At 37.5% G+C, this 12,512-nt stretch overlaps 1 protein-coding gene and 1 long non-coding RNA gene across 6 annotated transcripts; one reads left to right on the plus strand and one right to left on the minus strand.

Annotated features, from left to right (window-relative positions):
* Nucleotides 1-2,510: 2,510 nt before the first annotated feature.
* LOC110706247 lies at nt 2,511-5,637 on the plus strand. Of its 4 annotated transcripts, XR_002508287.1 has the most exons (7): nt 2,512-2,837; nt 3,109-3,256; nt 3,714-3,765; nt 3,894-3,937; nt 4,036-4,119; nt 4,224-4,282; nt 5,187-5,637. It is a non-coding gene; the product is annotated as an uncharacterized LOC110706247 (long non-coding RNA). The 4 variants fall into 4 exon arrangements; XR_002508288.1 differs by having other exon boundaries at nt 2,511-3,256; nt 4,224-4,300; XR_002508289.1 differs by having other exon boundaries at nt 2,514-3,256; nt 3,721-3,765.
* A 910-nt stretch (nt 5,638-6,547) lies between these two features.
* LOC110706248 lies at nt 6,548-10,738 on the minus strand. Of its 2 annotated transcripts, XM_021884138.1 has the most exons (6): nt 8,265-10,738; nt 8,051-8,187; nt 7,657-7,978; nt 7,450-7,584; nt 7,269-7,379; nt 6,548-7,179 (listed from the first exon to the last, which is right to left on the minus strand). In XM_021884138.1, exons 3-6 carry the CDS (start codon nt 7,867-7,869, stop codon nt 7,063-7,065), a joined length of 576 nt encoding a protein of 191 aa, XP_021739830.1. In that variant the 5' UTR covers nt 7,870-7,978; nt 8,051-8,187; nt 8,265-10,738; the 3' UTR covers nt 6,548-7,062. The 2 variants fall into 2 exon arrangements, with proteins under 2 accessions (XP_021739830.1, XP_021739829.1); XM_021884137.1 differs by having other exon boundaries at nt 6,548-7,183; nt 7,450-7,978.
* Between the last annotated feature and the right edge of the window lie 1,774 nt (nt 10,739-12,512).

A 12,512-nucleotide genomic window follows, 5' to 3' on the forward strand; every position in this document is an offset into this window, starting at 1 on the left:
GTTAGAAACATAAAAGAAGGTGACTTAGTCCTAAAAGCTCTTAGGAAGAACATATTAAACCAAAGAGGAAAATTTCGGCCCAATTGGTCTGGTTTGTATATAGTTAAAACAATTCTGTCAGGAGGAGCGGATAAACTGGCTGCTATGGATGGCAATGCATTTTCTAATATGTCTAATCTCGATCAACTTAAGAAATTTTACCCTTAATTCAACAGGCTCATAGCCTAAAAAGAGCTACGTCTGGCCTAATTCCTTAGAAAAGGTAAATATTTAAAAAACAGGTTTTATTAAAGAAAACAAAAGAACGCACAGATTCCAGAGTGGCGCATTGCGCCACAAGTGGTGCACCGCGCCACCATTGACACAGCGCGTCACTCTTGGAAAGATGCGCCACCTTGCGTCACCCCTTAGATGACGTGGTGACCTTCCAGTTTTAGAAGAAATAAAATTGGTCAGATTTCTTTCATTGCTTTTGAATTCACAATTCGATATCAAAAAAAAAAACCGTTTTTAAACTAAAATAAACTTTTATTAAAGAAATCTTACATCAACTAATGGTGTAACGCCTTATTCGAAACCTTAAAAAAAACTTAGAGCGTAAATGTCTAAAATCTAAGCAAAGCAATAGAAGTCTAGTCTTTCTTTTCCTTTTGATAACACTTGAATTGCTGATCATCCTCTTTTTCTTTCCTTTGCACCAATAAGGACCCATTGGAGGATCGAATCGCCACATCCATCTTTAGAGCTTTCACCCTTTTCTGTGGTTTGAAACTTTCTTTTCTCTTTATAGATTTTCTTATCACCGCGTTTAGGAGTCATCTTTCCCTTTCCTTTCCCAACAATTGAGTCTTTCTTCTTCGGAGCAGTAGGAGTCTTAAAGTAGATCCTATTAGGTTTAGGACCTGAACGACTTGGAGGAGGATTATTCATAGGACAATCATTGGTAGTAGGAGCTTTCGCTTTTGAGGGGATTTTAGACGCCTTCAATCTACGGTTATGGAGCCATCCAATATAATCCTAGGATAAAGGTGGAATTTTGAAGTTGTACTGAATATCCCAAAATTGCCTTTCAGCCCAATAAGTCTCGAAACGGTCGAGATTCTTAGCATACATGTAAGGTTCATGAGGACAACTTCTATCATTAATTGGAAGAATGGTTTGCTCCATCCCGTACTGTTTCATTACACGAGAGGGGTAATAGAAAGTTAAGAGTGACAAGCTGGGTAGATGATTGAATGGAGAATCATTCACGGAAACCATTTTATCAATTTTCCACCATGGAATGACCCATTGAATGTTGAAGTTGCGAATCTTAAAAAACTTCCTCAAATCATCAACCGACATCTTTGAAGAAAATCTCCTCCTTCTCCTCACAAAAGTGTTTGGCGTGTATTTTTCAATATTATCTGGGGGCTTAATTAATTGAAGCCTTTTCATTAGCCAAATCTGCAAAAATAAAAAAAAAATATTACGTTATTGAATCAATAACATTTTTACTAATAAAGATAAAAGTATTGATTTTCTACCTGTAATAGTGAGGGAGACCCCCTCATGGGAGACCCAAAAACTTCTTTTAGAGCATCTAAACCTAACATAGTCTCTCCTAAGATGGTCAACATTGGAGTCCTTCCGTCTTCAATATGTTCTATTAAAGAAAGTAATCCCGCATGACCTATGGTGCTATTTCCATGGACAAAGAAGAATTCGCAAAATATGCAATAAATATATGCTCTTCTGCTATATATGCGAAAAGATTCGGATTAAGGGAGATGATAATATAAATCTGCAAATTTGAATAAATCGACTTCTCTACCACAAACAATGGAATCAAGAAGGGGACTACAAAGGTTGAAGAAACGCTCAAAATCCCTGTAATAATATTCACATAAAGAAGGAAGAGCAATTAAAAGCCTAGGTGGAAAACCAAAAATAGCGCTAAATTCTTCCGGGAAAGGACTAATTTCGTTAGAATTAAACCTAAAGCAATGGGTTGAAGGGTCCCAATATTCTAAACAGCATGAAGAAAATTGACATCAAGAGACACATTTTGTGGAAAAGCTCTCGAATTTGTGGAAAAGCTGATGGAACAACTTATTTTTATAAGTAAAAACTAAACATAAATACAATTCGGATCAAATTCGGAAACGCCTAGAATTGGCGCAGTACACCAAAAGTGACGCGCTGCGTTACTAGTACATAATTGACTTTATGTAACATGTAATTGGTAACACTTCTTGAAATGCAAAATATTAGATTAATAAGTAACATTTTGGTAACACTTTATTAGAATGTAACACTCAATGTAACACTTATAACATAAGTAACACTCCATAGTAACACTTTTGAAAAAAGTAACATTTTATGGTAACACTAAGAGGTGTTACAATATTGAATACTTGAATTAGGTAACATTTTTTGTAACACTTTAATATTAGGTAACAGTTTACAATAACACTTTGATATTAGGTAGCACTTGGTTGTAATAACACTTGGTTGTAAATTTAATTTGATATAATTTTTTTTAAAAAAAAAACCCTCATAGCCTCACAACTCTTTGCCTCCCTCAATCCCTCGTATTTCTCGGTTTCTCCATCAAGCTTGATGGAGCTTCTCGCTCTCGGTGCTCCACCGCTACCCCCTGCTCGCTTCCGGTGCGACAGTGTAGCCCCCACCCACTGCAGGCTACCCCCATCGCAACCCGTGCTCCTACCCGAAGACGTATGCAACACTCCGTGCACCTAGTTGAAGAGACACCGATGATTGCCACCTCCAAAGACAACAATTGCCACCTCCTTGCTTCAATCTTCGACGGCTTCCACCTTAAAGTTTAAGTTAGGGTTAGTTTCGTTCCCTCTCCCTTCCATTATCAACAAGAATTTGAGTTAGCTAAAGTTAGGGTTTCAATTCCCTATTAACATGTTTAATTTCACTATTATCATACTGATGCATGTATCTGAATTGGTCGAAGTATTTTGATGAGTTTGGGATTTTTGTTTTTTCATCTCTTCAATTATTTCTGATTTGATTTACCTTTTAATTTGATCTTTGTTGACTAATCTGACCAATTGTAATATAATTATTTTCTTTTCTGAATGGATTCCTCGTAAGCTTGTCGAGAATTTAAGTAATTGTGGGCAAAAGAGATGTACAAATACAAGGCAATGCCAGTTATAATCGGAGGAATTGTGTATTTGTGTGTGATATTCAAGCTACTGCTACTATTCCTGCTACGGCCAAAACCACCACTCCTGGCAAGGTTTTTTTTTTTTGTAATTTTAATTATATTAAGCTCTAGTTATGGAATTGGGTTTTTATTTTCCATTATTCCGATACTTAATTTGATTAATTGTTACTTTTGTAAGAAATTTGTGATGATTGCATCACTTGCTACATTTTCCAAGTTTTAATTTTGTGGGGTTAAGATGATTAATTGGCTAATTTTCTGTAATTTCCCCATTTTTTTGGATTTTGCTTGATTTTTTTGGAATTTTATGTGTCCGATGAGTTTAGCTTTCACTTCAGTCAGAAAACTCAGTTATACTCTGTTTATCTCTTTCTCATACTTGCATGATCAGTTAATTATGTAAAAACAGGTTATCCTACTTCTCATCTCTCACCATTATTGTACTCTCTCTGCATTATTCTCATCCTTCTCTTGAAATTTAAGTTGGAAAATTGTTGTAAGTTGGGTATACTTATTGTTTTTGTTGTAGGATGCAGTTGTATGCATGCGAGCACTCGACGAAAGGAGGATACACTAAGCAAGTATGATAAATTGGCCCTGCTATCACCTTACTTTTGTAGCTACTCTTAAAAAGTAATGCTATACTTGACTGACGATAATTTAGGTAGATTGTTGTTCTAACCTGACAGTTAAAATGATAAATTTATAGGGCATCTACAAGAAATCCAAGAAGAGATGGGTTAATTATGCCAGGTTTGTCAATAATTAGCCTCCCAAATTTTCTTGTAATTGGTGCTTGGATCAATTAATTTTACTGATTATGATAACCACATATAATAAAAACTTTATAGGAGTATCAGACATATAAGCTGAAGCATGGGGGAAGCCAATTTGAGAATTACTTTTTGGGCACCGTGTCACTCATATAATTTGCAGTAAGTTACCTCATTGTGTTTTTTTTCTCTTTTCCTTTGTATTATTTGTAGAATACCTTAAATTATATTGAATGTGGTCTGTTTCATTGCATGTTTTGCTGTAGATATTTCATTGGTGGACTACATATTGTGAAGCCCATTTGGATGGTGGATTGTGTGGCAGGTGGGAAATTGTTGAGTTGTGAGTCATTATTTGCTCATCCTAACTAATTATCACATTATATAGTGCTTTTTTTTGTTGTTGATATTTTTCTAATAAAAAACTGAAATAATTTTCTTATTTATTTGTTACTCCCTTCGGCTCTCAAATAGTATCAATAGAGTAGCTACAACAATGAGTAAATTGGATACTTTAAGGCTTAATTCACAATCTAAGGTTTATTGAAATTTAATTTGTAGTTTAATTCATGTTAATATTTATTAAGTTTCACTTTTTTTTAACTGAGTTTGAGAAAGTTCCGATCTTAGTACAATATTCACCATTCAAATTAAGGTACACACGAATTACCCACAGAAAAATCTAAGTTAATTGCATGTTGTGTTTAGATGGTTTAATTGTGATTTTAGGCTGCAAAATTAGTAGTGAGTCAATACCAGCTTTAGTTGTTAGTTTGAATGATGTGTTTTAGGATATTGTTTTGGAGTTTTCAGTTGATTAGTTGTTGAGGATACTATTGGTCTTGTTAGTGGAATTGTTATTGTTGTTGGCTGTTGTTAATTCATAGTTGTTACTATTTAATACTTGAATTGTTGCCCTTACTGTGTGAAGATGTTGACCTGTAGCTTCTGTTATGTTTGTCCCAAAAAATTCAATTTGCAATCATATTTTTGATGCTATTTTGTGGAATCCTTAGGAAAGGCTTTCTGCTACTTATGCTTTTGGTAAGTGTAATTGTAAGATTATTTATTATCTAAAACAAGGATTTTAAGATAAAAGCATGAATATATGAAAGAGGTAAATGACTTTTGCATTAGGTTTGCATCATGGGCGTGGGATTGAGTGAAATCTATCAGAATCTGTATTGATTATTTTTTACTCTTAATCTTTTACCTTTTGATCATTGTAGGAGTAATGGAACTAATAAGGTCAATTACATGCTTTGCTATAGAAGGAAGAGTGTAGATGAAAGATCAAAACTGTCATAATGAAAGAACAACAATGGCATCAGACTATTCGGCGAATGCAGATGCAGCTGAAGACGGAGGACAAGATGGAAAAGAAAGTGAAGAGCGCGCAACAAGAAGTCATGATCAAGGAAAGAGTGGGAGTTTGGTGTTTTGTGCGGGTGGAAGTGTGGAACTTAGTTATTTTCCTTGGAACTAAATGATAAGAGGTTCAGCTGAATTGTTAGGAAGAGGGACTATTAGTATTACATATAAAGTAGTACATGATAATCTTTTAGTTTAGATTATTAGATTGTTTAGCCAAACAAAAAAAAATTGTGGTAATCGATTTTTATTAAAGAAAATATGAAATTATATCAATTTAAATTATCGTCTATCGTATATGTTAATTTCTCATTTGTGGTTGTTGTACAGGTTAATCTTATTTTAATATATTTACAAAAATAATAAAGTTGCATGTTTTAAATAATAAATGTTACTTATTAATTAACAAGGTGTTACATTATTTTGCAAAAAGTGATACATGATGTCGAATATAGTGATACTATATGTCTAAAGATGATTGAAAAATGTTACCTGATAATCAACAAGGTGTTACATTAGTTTTGCAAAAGTGATACAAGATGTCTGATAGAGTGTTATATGATTAAAAAATGTTACTAGAGATAAGTAAGTGTTACATAAGAAATAAAAAGTTACACTTTAAAAATGATACTAATATTATAAGAATGTGTTACAAAAGAGGGTTTACAGTAACACTTTTAAAAGTGTTACCTTATGTTACCCAAAGTGTTACATAAGACCTTAGATAACATGGGCAGATGCATCACCCACTAAAGTGTAACCTATTGTCTATGATAACACTTTTACCACTTTATGTAATACTTTTTAGATGTTACTTAAGGTCAATTATGTACTAGTGCGTCAATAGTAGCGCGTCGTGACACCAGTGGCGCGCTGTGCCACTCCCTATTTTTCCGCGCCTTTTTGCTTTTTTTTGCGACAAAATCCCGTACAATGGATATTTTACAGCTTTGAGTCATACTTGTATACCAAGTTGTATTTGAAGTCTATTATGGGTGTATTTTTAATTATTGATTATTTTTTTACTAAAATTCAAAATTAAATTACAGTTTGTACATATGGGTTTAATTTTAATAAATATTGCAATTTTTGTTATTATTTACTTTTTCGGGAGAAAGTCGGATACCCTCCACTTATGATAATAAAAATGACGTAAAGTTTTCGCAAAATTACACAAGTACCCACACACTTGTCCACATGAACATAGGCAATAGTCAAGTCTAAATAAATATGTATATACAAAAATAGTCAATGTAAATCAATGAACACAAAGTTAGTAAGTACAGATCAGTCAACGAATATACAGGTCAAGTCAAATGAAACAAAACATGAAACAATAACAAACATCTAAGTCCCCGAAGACGGAAGGGGCCCTCTGGTAAGATCGTCCCACATCCGTGTCCGCGGCGTCGCCTCCTGGCTCTAACCGTCACCACCAGGACGAGGAATATGGAGAGCAGGACCCCTCCAAGCTATATACTATTGACCGCCTGACACGAACTGCTAAAGCTCCGACCCAGGAATAACGCCTCCGAAAGGTGAGCCCATGAACAGGGGCCTCATCAGAGCTCCAAAACCAGGCTGTCCGAACGGCTGAAACAGAGGACCCATGGACAGAGGTGGAGGACCAATAGGCCAAGAAAAACTACCACCCTGCAAGCTCTCCGATCCGAACTCTGAGGACGAACACCTGGAGCTAGGAGCTATCGCTGGAGAATGACGAGGTATGGGTCCTCAATCTTCATCTCGCCACGCGCAGCACCCTACTGCGAAGACTCGCCAATTCCTTGGTGACCAAGGCCTTCGGCACCAAATTCTCCCGAGCCACTCTGCCTCGGAGGAGGATGTGCCCTGTCTTGCGAATGCAAAAGAAAAAGAAAAGATGTTAGAACAATAATTACTCAATAAACCAAAATGCAAAAGGGAGTAGAATATCATACCGAACAAGCCGCATCTGCATCTCGGCAGGTCACGAGGTGACTCCAGCGAATCAATTGATACTTACAAGCATCAATTACCCGTAGCAAGTGCATCACCCCCTCGCGTGGAAGCTGCAACCATGAAAGAAAGTCAAACATAGATAAAAACTAAAAATCAGACAGAAAAATCAGCGAAACCTACCAATCTCACAGACCGGGGGAGGGATCGCTCAGCAATACGCCACTCCTTAGGCGTCTCAAGGATTACCTCCTTAACCGTCCCATATGGTCTTGCGTATCGGAGAGAAAGTCGAGGGTAAGAGAAGTCACCAGACTCCTGAAAAATGGAAGTATTAATCCTTGAAAAACATAAAAAGGAAATAGGAGCTATATGAGGGAAAACAACTACCTCAGGCTCAGGAAAAGGAGCAAGTATCGGTATCATCATGAGCTCATAGTCCGGCCTAGTCTGTACCAATTCCCGAAAATCGGTAGACCAGGTGTTACTTCTGGTATACTCCCGTAGCCGACCAACATGTAGCATCGATGAAGGAGGCCTCCCTGGAACGAAGAAAGTCTGAGAGGAGTGCTGACAAATAACTTTCTCCCCTAGATACCACATCGGAGCATATGTGCCTCATAAGATCCTCATCTGAGAAGTTAGAGTCAGGGCGTATGGCGTATGGACGCTGATCGATTGTCACCCAGGGAGAATAGGTGACCACAGGGCGCTGAAATAAGAAGTGAGAAGGTTAGATTCAACCAATGAAGCTAATCAAAGAAATGAAGAATCGAAACTATACCTCTCCTATTGCCGCTCGGACACTCTCCAAGGTAAAGAATCTACCCAGCACGCGGTCGACCATCTGGTACCGACCGGAAAAGCCAAATCGCTCGGTCGGGCAGGCGCAAGGGTCTAGCAGTAATCGTAGAACCATACCTATCGCGAGAGGTTGAGAATAAAGAACAGGAACAATAAAGCGTAAAATAAACTTGGGAAAAGAGAAGAAGAAATACCTCTACGACCATCCAGAAGCCAGATACGGTCACCTCAATTGCCGCACTATACTGTTGACACCCGCGATGGAGGCCTAAAAGTAGATCAACATGACCCAAATTGACCCAGTCATATGAGCCAATGTGAGTGAGGTAGTCTTGAGACCTCAAGTAACACAACAGAGACTGAGTGCTCCGGTTAGGTGAAATACTTCGGAGAGGAGGATGAGCACAAAGATCCGGATCTTCTGCTCGGTAGTAGTATCCTCAATGTAAAACCCATTAGCAAGAGAAGCCGACTTCACTGACTTCTTTGACACCTTCCTCCCCTGCTGCTCCTCTCGTAGCCGGGAAACAATCGGGCCCAATAGCCTCGAACTAAACCCGAAAGTAACCAAAATGTCAGGATCAACCCTCACAAGTCGCAAGCAGAACTCGAGTCTGTTGATCACAGAGAAGTCGAGTAGGGTGATAGCCATCTCAACCCACGGAAAATGAAAAGTGTTCGTAGTGTCCCAGAAAAACTCTAGGATACCACGAACAATGGCCTTGCCCTCATCTAGACGATGGAGAGGCTCTACAGCCCTGTAGAGGTCAGTAACCAACTCTGGGTCAGTCACCAGATCAGCGTACATCTCCAAGATAAGTTCGTTACCCGACCCGTGAGTACGAACTATGTTCTCGTCAGGCAAACCAGTTTGGATCCTATCCAAGATATGGTGGTCCGGCTCCAAGAACACCGTCTCACCATCCCACGACTCCGGTGGCGACCACACTCGTACTCGATTAACAAAGGCACGCCCCTTACCTCGAATGTGCACTGTACCCTCCTCGACCAGAGAACCTTCCCTGTAGTCAGGTCGAGAGCTCAACCCCGAACCCCGCAGTTGACGGCGAGTTATGCTACTTGAGAGGTCCACAACTTATTAAAAATTCATTATTAATATATTTTGGGGCTTAAAAATTTTTATGGATTTTTCACCCTAATTTTCCTCAGAGCAAGATTAGTTTAAAAATCTCATATTATTTCCTAATTGTCTCTACGGCATAATAAAAGTTCACCTAAACCGCATGATACTATGTTCTTCACAAACAAAGTAGTATTATCCAAGAAACATATTTTGAGCATAATTTTCCTAAAAATACAAAGCTTGAGTAATACCTCAACAATGGAGGAAACTCCTTTAAAGAGTTCCTACTAAGCTCTTAGAGTGGTCATAATTTGTTCGTTTCTTACCAAAATTACATACATTTAATATCAAAACGATCACCAATCAATATACTACACCATGAGACAAACATTTTTGACAAACAAGCATCACACAAAAAACCCCCAAATTGATTTTTCATGGGTATCTTTCGAAAAATCCGAAAATTGGGCATAATTGTGTACCAAATTTGAACATAATCTATGAGAAACAAGTTTGAACACTTACATTGTGATTTTGGAGCAAAGAAAGTTGAAGAAAATGAGCGAAAATCCAACCCGAAAGCTTCTCCTATTGTACAGTTTATACCTCCAAACAGCGAAAATACCCAAGAATTGAAAATGAATATGAGAAATAAGATCTACTAAGATTTTAAGTGAGAAAAGAGAGATTTTCGTGAAGAAATGATGTGGATTTTAACCCCTTAAATAATCTAAAATCACACAAGTAACACAATCCTTCCAAATTCCTTAAGAAAAATCGAAGAATCTAAGAACAACGAACCAGATATGACTTTGAAAACGACCACTCCTAGAACGAATAATGCCTACTCAAACTACTTAGACCACTCCTGGATCTAAGTATTTTAATGAAAAAAACTTAGACTACTCTTAGAACTAAGAATTGAACGTTCTAATTATCAAAACAACTCCTTGAATTGAAAACTAGCAAAGAAAAGTTTAAACAAAGTTAAACAATTTGTATTGAAATTAATCTGATTTTCTATATATCTAAATCCATGAAAATTACCCCTATTTATAGACATAGGAGGCAACTAATTCTACTCCCACAAGGATAAGGACAAACCCCTAACCTTGTTCTCCAAGCATCCTAACTAGAATAGAATAACTACTTCTAATTAGAATAGGAAAACTAATCCTAAACAAACTCTAATTAACTAAAAACTTTCCTAACAACCTTAGGAAGTTTATATCAACTAAATAACAGAAATTAAAACTTGTCCTAAGTAAACCAAGAAAAACCCTTTCAAGTGAAAGGTAAAAACTTGCAAGTAAAAACTCTAGAAAAAGCTAAGTAAAAAAAATCATTCTTTTCATATCACCGCCACCACACCACCACACGCGCCACCCAAGGTGACACGCGCCACACCAGCGTGTAGCTGGGCTCAGTCCGGTGCCGAGAAGCCGATGCGTGGGCCCCATTTCGGCACGTGGCCACCGTGCTCCTCGCTAGAAGTGAACTGCTCCATTACTTCTTCTTTGCAAATCATGCTTACTTCGTTCCCTGTTGATCTAGTGGACCTTTCCTTGTTTATTTCTTTTTTTGGGTAGCCCATAATGAAGCTATTTGGACTTTTTGAAAGTGTCTTGGACCCTTTAAAAGAATTAGCCTCTTGATTCACATCAAGAAAATTGAGGAAAAATTGAGTTGAAGAAGCGAAAACAGCAAGAACAGAAGCAGTGAAGAGAAATAAAGAAGAAAGAGGAAAAATTTGATTTAAAACCAGAAACCCAGGAGTGTTGCACCACGTCAAAAGTGACGCGGAGCGTCACCATGGACGCACCGCGTCAGCGCCACGTAGGCGCGCCACCCTGCGCCACTCTGACCCTTTTTGCAGATTCGATTTTGAGCAAGTTTGAGCATTGAGAATGTGTATTTTGATTGGAAGAGAAACATCTGAGAAGATTTTTTATTGGCTCGATTATGATCCTACCTTGATTAGTTGTTAAAACGATTACAACGCCCTCTTTGATTGGTGATTTGCTTAGTTGCAATCACCAGGCTCTGAAATGGTCTGATATGATTCTCTATGATGAGATTAACCATAAAAAGTTTCCTCGAAAATGGTCCGATAGGACTCTTTGCGATAAGATTGATCATAGGGGGATTGATCCCAGAAAATGGTCCGATAGGACTCTCTACGATGAGATTGACCATTAGGTATGTTTCCAATGGTGGTTCGATAGGACTCCCTACGATGAGATTGATCATCAGGAGGTATTTCCACGGAAATACAAAATTTGAGAAAGCGGCACCAGATGTAGTAGTCTTCGGTGATCTCCTTCTGAAAGTGGAGGTTATCAAAACATGTTTGAGTTTGAGTTGATATCTTTGAGCTCCCGTGTTCAGAGACGAGTGAACATATCTTTGCGCTCTCGTGTTCGGAGACGAGTGAACACATCCCTTATTTTGAGCTCCGGTATTCAGAGACGAGTGAATGCATCACAAGGGTATCCAACATCAACACAGTGATGTCAGATACACGTTTCTTTAACTTTAACTCCGTTATTTTGCAGAACTAACATTTTCTACAGGTATCGACGTTAAAAGAGTGGTCTGGGATCGCAGAACGTTCTAGACCATTCTTCGTCCCTTTCGGCATACTTTGATTATCGTTTTTGAAACTTAAATTTCTAAAAATTCAGTCAAAGTGGGGGCTTCTACAGACACCTGATTGTGTCTCATTAAAACCAAACCCGGTGATGAATTGCCTTCCGCGATCACTGACGAGTTAGGCAATGAGTTGTAGAGTCATGCCAAGGTTTTATGTTTTTCCTAGCCTAGTCCAATTATTTTTAAGCCTAAAGATATTTATTTCGTGTCCTAAACCTTAAAAATATTTATTTCCTGTCCTAAACCTTAAAAATATTTATTTCGTATCCAAAAATACTGTTTTCGTGCCTTTCCGCCCAAAACTGTATTTTTATGTCCATTATCTCATTCTAATTATTGTTTAGTTGGATGGGACTTGAAAAGAGCTTTCCAACAATATATTATAAGCCCAATTTCGGTTAACAGATTGAAAGCTATGGTCAAAATACTAATTTGAGCCCGAACTGTACCCGACCAACCTTGTGTCCGTATAGGTGTCCGTAAGGGACCGAAAATTACTTTTTTGGGGTCTCGTATGGTTAAAATCCTAGTTTGATATAAATTAAAGATTTTCAAATATTTGTTTTAGAATTCTATTCGTAGTCAAACTATTTTCTCTTAAACTCTTATTTTCGAAAAAATATTTTTATTAGCGTATGAAGATATATTTTCGGATGTTTTCTAAGATTTTTCTGATTAGGTAAACTCTTTTCTCAAACTCTTTGAT

This window comes from Chenopodium quinoa, unplaced genomic scaffold (assembly GCF_001683475.1).
Source record: "Chenopodium quinoa cultivar QQ74 unplaced genomic scaffold, ASM168347v1, whole genome shotgun sequence".
Classification (NCBI taxonomy): Eukaryota; Viridiplantae; Streptophyta; class Magnoliopsida; order Caryophyllales; family Amaranthaceae; genus Chenopodium; species Chenopodium quinoa.

Bases quoted from the DNA above. Each gene is read 5' to 3' on its own strand.
- LOC110706248 (XM_021884137.1), bottom strand. From the start codon at position 7,869: ATGTGGTATCTAGGGGAGAAAGTTATTTGTCAGCACTCCTCTCAGACT. The intron at 7,380-7,449 runs GTAGGTTTCGCT...TCATGGTTGCAG, and splicing joins TCCCCCGGTCTGTGAGATTG to CTTCCACGCGAGGGGGTGAT. The intron at 7,184-7,268 runs GTATGATATTCT...TGCATTCGCAAG, and splicing joins ATGCAGATGCGGCTTGTTCG to ACAGGGCACATCCTCCTCCG.